General features: G+C 41.9%; 1 protein-coding gene across 1 annotated transcript in view; it reads right to left on the bottom strand.

Moving 5' to 3' along the window:
* Positions 1–12628, bottom strand: part of fgf16.S (fibroblast growth factor 16 S homeolog) — a 32366-nt gene extending 19738 nt beyond the window's left edge. The window contains exon 1 of the mRNA XM_018232936.2: positions 11563–12628. Within this exon, the coding sequence (XP_018088425.1) occupies positions 11563–11821 (259 nt within the window). The 5' untranslated portion in view covers positions 11822–12628. The remainder of the gene's footprint in view (positions 1–11562) is intronic.
* Between the last annotated feature and the right edge of the window lie 435 nt (positions 12629–13063).

Below are 13063 nucleotides of genomic sequence, written 5' to 3'. Positions count from 1 at the left end.
TAAAAATGTTCTTTTCAAAATATTAATCTACATTAAAAGTTACATATAAGTTGCGTTGATCGTTTTTTGCTGATAGCTCTGCTTTTGTAAGTAATTAGTACTTAAAGTTCATAAACCTGACTGTTTTGCCAACCTGACTGTCCCATCTCAGTCTGTCAGTTAGAGTTTCTAATGCTAACAGACTTCTTCTGTACAAATATGGCAGCCCCCTCGTAGAGGAACATGGGGGAAAGAAAGGTAATGTAAAAGCATTAGGCAAATACTTTTATGGCAAAATTTTAAATAGCATTCAAAGATAATGTTATGATGGATATAAAAAAGGTTATTTTCTGGTGTAATTGAAGCATGAATGAAACCCAACAGGATTGTTTTGCCCACAATATGGATTAATTATATCTTAGTTCGAATCAAATACAAGCACTGTTTTATAATTACAGAGAAAAAGAAAATAAAACCATTGAATTATTTGATTAAAATGTAGTCTGTGGGAGATGGCCTTCCCATAATTCTTGGCTTTCTGTATAATGGGTTTCCATACCTGTATGATAAAAAGGCTTAAATATGTGATGAGACTTACTCCCAGTCTAAATGCAGTGCATCCTTTTTAACCAGAGCTGCCCTAAGAGCAGATAGGACTACAGTGGCACCCTCTCCAACAGGCTTTCCTAAGGGTTCATTGGAGGGGGTACATTTGCAGGCAGTTCTGCCTGAGAAAGGGCAGTTTCTTAGAATGACCCTGTTTCTGGAACTATAGTGTTTAATGAATAATGTGCCAAGTGCTCTAAGCAGTAGACTGGATTTGGGGCCCAACAAATAACCACTGGCTAAGGGCAGGAGTAACAGGGTGCAGTTAGGTCCACCTTAGCAAGAGCAATTTTTCATTGAAATGATTATATAGATGGTGTTTAATTTATAATGTGCCAAGTGTATTAAGCATACCTCCCAACTGTCCCATTTTTTGCAGTCCTGGGTTACTTACTGAAAACCCAGTCCTGGGTTACTTACTGAAATGTCCCACCGACTTTCTCTTTGATCTCCTGTAGAGCCGGGCCAACGGGGCCAGGCGCCCTAGGCAACCTGGCCGGCCACGGCGCCGGCTTAGTGTGTGCTCAATCGCGAATGTGCAAAACTACGCTCCAGCGCACCAGCGCGAAACTACGCGCCAGCGCGCATGCAGGGGAAGGTGAACAGGTACACAACGTAGTGAATGCGAAACTATGCAGCAGCATTGCAACTTCAGTATTTTCTGGTAACATTTTCTGGCCTCCCAATTTACCTGTATATAACTGTCCCCAAAATACAAATGATGAGAAACACTGCTTTGCTCCACTGCAATACTGCAGGGATCCTCAAGGCTTGGAATAAGGCAGCCCAGTGTCTGCTCCATATGGAAGCAGTTTCAGTCAAAACATCGTACATGAAGTCCTGGTCATGCCCCTTTGTAATTGGTATCCAGCAGATGCAGCAATTAGGCAGTGGTTTCTGTGCGCATGCCTCTCCAAGCCACACTCAAGCACCAAGGCCTGCGTGGGAGACAGTCCAGCTGTCTGACACTGCCTTCTGGAGACTTCACTAGAGCAACAGCTATATGGAGCCTGCACAGGCCAGCAAAAAGTCTACTCAGAGTAAAAGGTTTGCGGGCCTGCCTTCATCTGTTTCCCAGGAACACCATGTTTACACAAGAGCAGGATTTCATCCACTGTGTTCTCACTGAAACTGATACCAGAAATAAAAAACGAATTTCTTGTGCGACACCTTGCCCAGACTTCACGATACTGCCATAGGGGAATGCCTTTCAAAATGAGAGTGCTTGAAGGAGAACTAAATCTTAACCAAAGAAGTACGCTAGAAATGTTCTACATTACATTTTGGGATTCTGTACCAGCCCAAGGCAACCATAGTCCTTTAGCAGGGAAGATATGAACCTCCAAAGATGCCTCAGTAGCTCCCCATCTTCTTTTCTGCTGATTCGCTGCACATGCTCTGTGCTGCTGTCACTCAACTGAGCTTAGGGACCAAATCAAAATATACTGTGTATATATCATACAAATATCATTATATTAGGCTGATTAGTAAATCATTTAGAATACTGATACATGGCAGCTAGGAAACCAGCATAATTAGCATCAGAATTTAATAATCAGCCCTGTAGCAACATCTTATATGATGGACAAACCTCATTTACTGCTTGATAATTTGCGACAACCCTTAGGCTGAAGCTGGCCATAGACGCAAAGCTTTGTACGATTTCCTGGCGTGTGTGCAGTATCCTTGTTGGAATACATGCAAAAGCATTCATGCTTAAACACTGGAGTATTAAAATGGTCACAAGGTGGCGCTGTGAATATTGTTAATGTATAATTGCAATGATCTTTGCTGTTGTTTTTTTCTGCGCTCTGTTGTTTTTCTTTTCTATCCACCATATTGATTTTGATCTTTCACACTGTTAAATGTGCTCTGTATTATCCCTGAGTGATTCACAAGTAAATCCTTTTCCAAGTTGCTGTGCTGAGTGTTCCCTGTGTGATCATCATAAAGACCAACTCTGCCAACAGGTTATGGGCCCAGGCACAATCCAACTCAGTGAAAAGACTGACACAAGGAATCTTCCAGAGGTTCTGTGAACTACAAAGCACAAGTAAGAATCACAGCTTATACAAGGAAGTAAGGCAGACATGGCTAGCAGCTCAGAACTTAAACTAGCAGTGGCTAAACTGAATAATGAGAATTATCAACTGTGGAAGTTTAAAGTAGAAATGCTGCTATCCAGAGATGACTTGTGGGAAGCTATAACTACAGATGTTAATCACCAGGAATGGGATAAGAAAAACAGACAGGCACGGGCAACAATAAGTCTGTTAGTGGAAGATGAACAGCTTATTCATATAAGGCATCAGAATACTGCTAAAGGCATGTGGGATGCATTGCAAAAACTGCATGCAAGATCCAGCCTGAATAACAAACTATTCCTGCTAAGGAAACTATACCAGATGAGATTAGGTTCAGGAAAAGACATGCAGGAGCATATAAATGCAATGTTGCAGGTTGTGGCACAACTCCAGGCAATTGGAGAGGATATAAAAGACAGCCACGTATCAGCCATACTTCTGTGCAGTTTACCTGAATCATACAGTGCACTGATTAATGCCCTGGAAACAAGGCCTGAAGCTGAACTAACACTAGAATTTGTCAAAACCCGGCTCATAGATGAATACATGCGCAGAAAGGAGCAAACATTTGACAATACAGAAAGTAATACTGAGGCAGCTCTTAAAGCCACAGACACAAAGCTACATAAGAAAGAGAGCAACGTTTGCTTCAGATGCAAGAAACCAGGACACTTTAAGAAAGACTGTTCAATATGGAAGGCAGAGCAAAGGGCAAAATTTCCAAGAAGTTTTAAACAAACAGTCAGAACTACAGTGAATGACAATGATAGAGATCAGTGGCACGGAACTTTTAAAGTAACAAACACCCTTTCAAACCAGAACTGGTATATAGATTCAGGAGCAACAAGTCACATGACAAGCGACAGAAACTTCTTTACAGAGTTTGATCCAAATAACAAAGAAACTATTTACCTTGCAGATGGAAGTAGCACTACAGCTGAAGGAATTGGGCATGGAATTCTTATTTGTCACAATGCTGACGGACACAGATTGCCTATACCAATAAAGGATGTGCTATATGTTCCAAAACTAGAAGGTGGGCTCTTATCTGTAAGGAAACTGGGATCCAAAGGACTTATCACAAAATTCCAAGGTGACAAGTGTACAATCCAGAATGGAGAAAAGGTCATCACAACAGCCATAGTGGATAAGCATCTATATCGACTGGACACAGTAAAGGAGCAGGCAAGACTCTGCACACAGGGGCACAACAACTGCATTCACATGTGGCATAGACGTCTAGGTCACAGACATCCAGATGGCATACAAGAACTGATTAGGCAGAACCTGACAAAAGATCTAGTATTGTCAGCCTGTCCAACTTTCGTGAGATGTGATTGTTGCATCAAAGCTAAAGCTACAAGAGCAACTCCTCCAAAGGTAAGCCAGAACAGAGCTTCAAAAACGCTTGACCTTATACATAGTGATGTATGTGGTCCTATGCGAGTGCCCACACCAGGAGGTAATAGATACATAGTGACTTTAACAGATGACCATTCAAGATACACAGTCACATATCTAATGAAAAACAAATCAGAAGTGTTTGAAAAACTGCAAGATTATGTGACAAAGGCAAGTAACAAATTTCAGAGAAAACCACTTGTGTTCAGAAGTGACAATGGAGGAGAATTCACTGGACACAAAGTAGAGAATTTCTTAAAACAGCTTGGGATAGAGCATCAAAAGACTGTCCCATATACACCAGAACAGAATGGGGTAGCTGAAAGGAAATATAGAACTCTAACAGAAATGATCAGATGTATGCTGACTGATTCAGGACTATCTGAAAAATACTGGGGTGAAGCAGCAATGACAGCTACTTACCTGCAAAACAGATTGTACTCCAAATCTGTCATGAAAACACCATATGAACTGTGGCATGGTGAAAAACCCAGTGTTAAACATATCAGAGTTTTTGGGTGCAAAGCATTTGCTTACATTCCAGAAGAGAAACGCAGCAAACTGCAAAATCGGGCAGTGGAGGTATCCTTGTTGGATATGCAGAAAATTCCAAAGGATACAGAATTCTGGATCCAAAGATTGACAAGGTGGTGATCAGTAACAGTGTAACATTTATTGAAGACCTAAGAGATGGTGTAATGACTTCACTAGAACAAAGACGAGAAAAGGTGAAAGATACTGAACAAGAAACATGTACATCTCCAGAACAAATAGTTGAAGTTGGCACTGAATTTGACACCACAGATGAGCAGACACAACCAAGCACTGACAATGAACCAAGGCGTTCAATAAGAGAGAACAAGGGCAAACCACCTGTTCGACTTTCATACAAAGCAAATAAAGCCTACATATGAACCTACATGTTGGAAAGACATATCACAACTTCCAGAAGGGGAAGCCAATAAGTGGATAAAGGCTGCTGAAGAGGAGATAAAATCTCTGCATAACAACCACACCTGGAAGCTTACAGAACTACCAACAGGAAGAAAAGCTATTGGCTGTAAGTGGACTTTTAAAATCAAGTATAACACTGATGGTACAGTTGAGAGATACAAAGCAAAGACTAGTAGCCAAAGGATATTCTCAAAAATATGGAGAAGACTATGATGAAACATTTGCTCCAGTAGTTAAGCACACTACAATTAGGACTCTGCTCACTGTAGCAGCTGCAAAGAAAATGCAGATAAAGCACTCTGATGTCAAAACAGCTTTCTTACACAGTGAGCTAACAGAAGAAATCTACATGGAACAGCCACAGGGATTTGAGAATCCACAAAAGCCAGACCTAGTATGCAAACTCCAGAAAGGGCTCTATGGCCTCAAACAGGCAGCTAGAGCATGGAATATGAAAATTAATGATGTGCTCACAAAAGAAAAATTTCAAAGGAGCAAAGCAGATCCCTGCTTGTATACTAAGAAACTGACTGGTAGGTGGATCTTTGTACTCATATACGTGGATGATCTGTTAGTATGCTTTGAGGAAGAAGGGGATCACATCAAACTACTACAAGCTCTAAATGAGGACTTTGAGACCAAAGACTTAGGTGACATAAAACATTACCTTGGCATACAGATTGAAAGAGAAGAAGATGGCAGTTATCTTCTGAACCAAAGTCACAAAATACAAGAAGTAATTGAAACTTTTGGGATGAATGATGCAAAACCAGTTAACTCTCCTATGGAAACAAATTACTTAAAGGAAATGAACAATGAAGTTGATTTGCTACCAAATAACTGTCAATACAGAAAAGCTATAGGAAAACTGCTTTACATTGCTACAGTTGCAAGACCCGACATCGCTACAGCAGTGGGATTTTTATGCAGAAAGGTGTCTAAGCCAAGTCAGATGGACTGGAATGCTGTAAAACGGGTCATACGTTACTTAAAGGGAACAATACATTTCAAGTTAAAGTTGCCTGCAAGGGGCAAATGTAACCTGATTGGATTTGTTGATGCTGACTGGGCTGGAGACTCAAGTGATAGAAAATCTACTAGTGGACACTTGTTTCTACTCTCTGGTGGACCCATTAGCTGGACCAGCAGAAAACAGTCAACTGTGACACTTTCTTCAACCGAAGCAGAGTATGTTGCAGCAGCACAAGCAAATCAAGAGTTAATTTGGCTAAGACAACTGTTAGCAGATTTGGATCAAAAGCAGATGGAACCCACTCAGATGTTTGAAGACAACCAAGGGTGCATTGCACTTGCACAGACAGAACGAGTCAACCCAAGAACCAAACATATTGATGTAAGGTATCATTTCCTAAGGGACTTGCAAGAGCAAAGACAGCTTGACTTAAAATATTGTCCAACTGAGGACATGGTTGCAGATATGCTTACCAAGCCTCTACATGCAAAGAGACACTTGGAACTGTTAAAGAAGAGTGGATTATCAGTTTAAGCCTTTCACTGTTGAGAAGGGGTGTTGGAATACATGCAACAGCATTCATGCTTAAACACTGGAGTATTAAAATGGTCACAAGGTGGCGCTGTGAATATTGTTAATGTATAATTGCAATGATCTTTGCTGTTGTTTTTTTCTGCACTCTGTTGTTTTTCTTTTCTATCCACCATATTGATTTTGATCTTTCACACTGTTAAATGTGCTCTGTATTATCCCTGAGTGATTCACAAGTAAATCCTTTTCCAAGTTGCTGTGCTGAGTGTTCCCTGTGTGATCATCATAAAGACCAACTCTGCCAACAGTCCTGACATTTTTCATGCCATGGTGATCGGTCGTTCAGACGATCAGAAAGAATGTCTCAACATAAATAAAGCTACAAGCAAACACAATAATACAATCAGTATATTCAGGGAGAGATAACACGGTACGCCACCCTGGTGAGATTGGATAGGGTCACAGAGGGCCAATGGCATTTGACAATACACCCCCTGCAACTTCACAATGACATCACATTCAGAGAAATAGCAACATGAAGAAAAAAAAAGACACCATCAACAATTTAAGGTGCAGTAACAATGTCAGCACAGTAAGTAAAAGTAAATGAGCAGAAACACTGGTCTTTTTAACCAAACTGGTCCAACATCTGCCAGTGTATTTTCTGCCAAAACTCCATCCGGAGTCTTCCCAAAGCAGATTCTACTGTAACATCTTGGTAAAAGTTTGAATGATCACCAGCCGGAAATGTTGGATCTGGGACTGTGCTAACCAAAACCTACCAGAGGTTTTTGCCCACATGACCACCAAACTGCTTGTAACCTATGTAATAAGACAGAATAACTAGTTGTCAGACTTCATTATACAGCTATAAGCATCGCTATGAAAAAGACACGCGCTGGGGTATTGTGTGTGGCACAGGGCATCTTCATAATTAACAGAAGTTCATGCCTGTATACAGTATCTGTTCTGTACACCTGTCACCTCCATATCTACAAAATTATACCCTGTTGCTGAAATCTAATTTCTGCAGGGCATCATGGGTAATTGCAGAACTGCCTGCTGGAGCTATCAGTTTAGTCTGCAACATCTGGGAAGGGAAGAGTTTACAGCACTTGCATGATAATTTAAGCTCAAGGTAAATGACTTTACCCATCTGCATGTAAGGAGACAAGTTTCCAATAAATATACTGTTGGGCTTCTCTTTCAAACCTACCACACGAATATTAATTTTACACTGCCTTGGGGAGTGCCGTAATGAATATTGGGGAGAATAATACTGTGTATGCCTGTTTAATCATTGCTGGAACATAACTGACCTACATATATATTATATATTAATATTTTATGATCATTAAATGGAACTCAAATCCACAGCTGAAAATGCTTTTGTTGGCAACACAATAAGCCATTAATGAATGGTGAACAGGTAAGGGCAGGCACTAATCATAATTCTTTCTTGGTTTGTATGCCTATTAAGAAGATTGCATCAGAGGAATCTTACCCCAAAATAATAAATTTCATCAACGCCCCCATTATGTCAAGTAAAACAAATTGCCCTTAAAGACACACTATATCTGATGAGAGACCATGGAAAATTAGCCACCCTGAATATCCCTAAATAAAGAACCAAACAGTTTCTGCAGTATAAAGTAAATTAGTAGATATATTTATTTTTGTTCTGGATCTGGTCAGCTGAAGAACGCAGACAAGGTGGGCTCCTGGATTCATGCAGATCCAGGCATGCGTGCACCCAAGTTCTCTATGTCAGGTCAGGTTCAGTACATGCCAGAGACATCACTGACAACCGACGAAGGGCCTGTGGAAAGTGTAGCCTTGGGGTCTCACATTTCATTCACCTTTAGGGGAAAGGGAATTGGGAAAACCTGACAATACTTGAAAATCAGATCTAACAAAATTTGGTTAGAATTTAAACCCTACCCAAGAAGAAGCTGGAAGGGGGAGACAGAGAAATATGAGTTCTGTAATGATTTCTATATGTGGCACTGAAGGTTGAGTTTCTCGGATGGTATGCAGGATGGCATGGAAGGGGTTAACCCACTGGCTGCCAGGTATGTCCTTACATTTCTTAGTGGAAGGAAAACTTCCAGAGGAAGGACACCTGTTTCCTCTAGGGTGGGACACAGATCACGGGAACATGGGAAAAGGGTCACTGCAGATTCATGGCAGTGAGGCACACCTGCAATTCCCTTTGACTCTTTTTCTATTCAGATGAGTGTAAAGTGCAATAAATGGCCCAGACATGCAACATATGCTCAAATTCACATATACACCCTGTACAGTATATGGCTGTGGCCTTGAACATTGATGTTTAGTTATTTTCATATTTAAATTATACTGTTCCTGGAATGGCATACTGATGGCTACTTCACTGTGATTCTGCTTCAACCCCTTCACTGCCAGATGTAGGTATGGGGCACAACCCAGGACACAGTTTTAGTGTGTGTGACCTAGTGGGACACACGTGCAAACATCGGAACCATGTGACCACTGTGGAGGCCAATCACAACAATTACACAGCTAAAACTAAAATTCTATGCAGGATCGAGGGGCTGATTTACTGAGATATGTGCTGAATTGCACCACATCAGTTTTTAATTGCAACCAATCAGATCTAACTGCTGGGGGATTACTCATTGGTTGCTATGGGTACACAGCACTTAGCTACAAGAGATTAAAAAGGTCAGGTACTTGAAAGCCAGTGCTACAGATTTTACAATCTCCTCTTCTTCACGGCGGGTGACTAATCTCCCCGAACTGCCTTCCGCAGGCTAGAATGTAAATCGCCGGCAGGATGACACTTGGAGTGCTTTGTTTTCCGAAGTTGTATAAGTTTCCTCATGAGGCAACTTCGTGCGACTTCGGAAAACGAATCGCTCCGAGTGCCATCCTGCTGGCGATTTAGATTCTAGCCGGCGGGGAGGCAGCTCAGGGAGATTAGTCGCCCGAAGAAAAGGCAATTTGTTGCCGGGCGACTAAATCTCCCCGAATCTTCTCATCTGTCTTTGCTTTTAGCAAACAATCTGATAAGGAACATGGGAGCCATCAGCTGGCAGCTTGTGACTCAAACTGTTAGTACATTTGGTGTTTGGAAGTCTCAGCTGCATTTACCATATTGGCACCAAAGAATCTGAGCAAAGTAAATGTGCTTTACCCCCCCCCCCACCTGAAAAAAACCAAAACATTTTATCAGATGCCCAGACTGTAAGGGCTATTCCACACGGGGAGATAGCGACGCGTTTGCGGTCGCGGCGACAAAGCGCCGCGACAGTCGCCGCGACCGGCGCAGGCGACAGTTTTGTATGGGCGCCTATGTAAAAACGCCTGTGCTAACCACACGAGGCGATGCGCTTTTCAACAGTCGCCTGAAAATGCCTGGCGAGGCATTTTCAGGCGACTGTTGAAAAGCGCATCGCCTCGTGTGGTTAGCACAGGCGTTTTTACATAGGCGCCCATACAAAACTGTCGCCTGCGCCGGTCGCGGCGACTGTCGCGGCGCTTTGTCGCCGCGACCGCAAACGCGTCGCTATCTCCCCGTGTGGAATAGCCCTAAAAAACAAAAAACAAGTAGGAGACATAGATGTTCCCACTGTATTCCTTTACTTCCGGAAATACTGGGTGTTCTTGCTTTTTATGTGTCAGATGGCAAAGTAAGCATTTTGCTTTAAAAAAAAAAATAATAAAGAGATCAAAGTGCCACCCCCTTTTTACTGCTGAATAAAACAGGACTCTTGGATGTAATTGGATAAATGACTTAACCCTAGGGATGGGGGTGGTGGGGGGGGGGGCTCTGTTACATTTCCTGTGATCCCTACTGTTCTAATTGAACTATAACTCAGCCAGGATGATAAAACAGGACTACCAGAGGCTGAAGATGTCAGATTTAACTTTTTCAGTGACTTGGGTAACAAAACACCTTCAAAAAGGTTTATATCAAAAACGATATAAGGATATATACACATATATACACCTATGACTAAGCGCCGGAGGGTGTGAAACGCGTAAGGTGGGGTATGTGGGGTTGTATGTACTAGCTACTGTTTTAATGTGAATTACAATAAATTAATATTTTTTATTTGAAGAGGCCTTGGGACTTATATCGTTTTTGATATAAACCTTTTTGTAGTTGAATGCCTTTCTGAACTGGGGCGAGTCCCTTGGGCCTGGCTGATTAACGATATGGACTCCCGATCTTGAATTGTAACAAAACACCTTCACATATAACTACAATGTAAGGGCTATTACAATAAGATCAGGTATATTTTTTTTTTGAAGGAGCCCATATACTCAGATATGATTATCTGCACCAGTGCGAACAGCCCCAGTAAGTAATTAGGGATGCATAACTGAATGAACTGGTTTAATACATATACATCTCTTACCACTCAGCAAGTGGCATGCTGAAGCTGTAGCAATGCAGAATCATAGGAAAGGTGCACATGGCTTCCACTCTGATCAACCTGCAATGTGTACCTGCACTACTTAGTTACTCTTCCTTAGTCTGTCAATAAACTGCATGAGACCAGACAACTTATAATGAAATATGCCCTGCCAGCTCTTTCTTACTGTTGCTTGAGGCAGAACATTTAGATTAACCAATAGGAAGTCAAAGTACAAACTGGTATACCCTAGACACATTGTACTGTAAATATCACATGCTTTGGGTTTGCTAATGTGTGCCTTGCCTATTATCTATTTTATCATTGACTATTCATACCTATCAATCATCTATCATCTCTATCTAGAATATCTATAGGCTCTCACACAAGGAAACTATGCAATGCGCACATTTGGACAGACCCATAACCTGCCTTGATAATATACATACAATTATCTGCTGTCTTTGCTATCTGGTGTAGCCAGCAGTGCTACAGACTTTATCTGCATGTTTCTTCCAAGCAGAGTCCCTCTCAGTATGTGAATCAAGCAATTGGCACAATATTTAGCATTCAGCTCTCAGTGCCTGCTGCAGCCTGCAGTGCAGGACCGACCACAAAGTAGCGTTTTACTTACCATATCTGCTGTGATCCTGTCTTGTGCCATGTACAGTCCCATTGGGGAAGATTTCCAGGTGAAATCCAGTCTTGCAGTAAAGCTGTCTCCTTCTCAAGATGCCCTTCAGGTGGGCAAAATCCATGGGGGAGCCTCTCTGCAGCCTCCCTTCTATTTGCCCCAGTCTCTCATTGAGAAAGCCCGGAGAGTCGGCTAAAGGCACATTCCCAATAGCAGAGGTCGAGCCATGAAAATCCAAAACGCTTCCAATCTCAGCCATGGCAAAATGACCGGCAGGAATTTGGTTACAATGTTTTCTTGTTTCAACTTCAAAACGGAAAAAATAGTTTAACAATAATAATAATAATAATTCTGTTTGTCAACAGAGTCGAGCGATCAGTTGCGTTTGCTGGCGATGCCCATCAACTTGTCAGTGTGCACGTGCGCTCCAGCAGCCCCTGTGTCTGTGTGGCAGTGCCCAGCACCAGTCACCTTGTTCTCATGGAGAGATGCAGTCTGGTGCCTCTTCATTAACCTCCTCTTGCCTTTCATAGCTGGCTCTGTCTAGCTGGGAGATGAAATCTGCACTTAGTATATACATAACACACTCCCCTTCACATTCACTTACTGGAGATTTAAATACAAGCCCCACCTCATTACTATTCGCTTTGGCTAAAGCCCACCTTTGATCCATGTGCTAGTTTTGAAATTTACAAAAAAATCGCACTGCCTCTTTTATCATGAAAAGGGAAGAACCCTGTTTTTATTTGGGTGGGGAGAGCGGCTTCTTCTTTTTGGTAAAACTTCTGATTCGTCCTGAGTGTGGGTCTGCGACTTTTCTGGACTGAAAACTCCCACTCACATTGTCTATGTACCCCGTAGCAGGTAATATGCTAATAGGTTCATAATCGGAACAAGACAAATGGAAAAAAGCGATCTTTGGTAAAGTGATACTGTATGTGACTATGACTTTATTTTACGCTGTAGGGATGGTGGATATAGGTTAGACGGTTTGAAGTCTGTCCTGGGCAGTATTCCCACTTTTTTTTTTTCATTTTTTCATGTTACGATGGGAACAGGTGTCCCCCACCACACTTTGCCCTGCGATATTGTGGCTGGGACTACTGGACAAGAAATAGGCCGGAAAGAAAAGAAGGTCTGATTTGGGGTTTGAGGGGGGGGGGTTGTTTATAAGGGAACCAAATCCATGACAGCTTTAAAGATTATTCGTTCTATTATCATTGGGATATAACCATTAAACACTCCACTCTCGGTGCTCCTCTAAAAACCGTCAATATCGCTTTAAATAGTTCAATGAATCTGCCTCCCTGTCCTGACCATCAATCTATCAGCCTGTCACTTCCATTCAATCACGTGACACCCACGATCCACTGGGCTGCGCTCATCATCCCCATAACGGAGCGTTCTAAATCACTCTGACACGTTTCCATTGGTTTGAAAAGCGTACGATTTGCTTTGAACAGGAGATTAAAGGCAACTAATAATGCTCCTGTGTAATGGA

Source organism: Xenopus laevis, chromosome 8S (genome assembly GCF_017654675.1).
Source record: "Xenopus laevis strain J_2021 chromosome 8S, Xenopus_laevis_v10.1, whole genome shotgun sequence".
Lineage (NCBI taxonomy): Eukaryota > Metazoa > Chordata > Amphibia > Anura > Pipidae > Xenopus > Xenopus laevis.
Note: the sequence above shows the minus strand (reverse complement) of the source record. Positions and strands in the feature narration are given on the sequence as shown.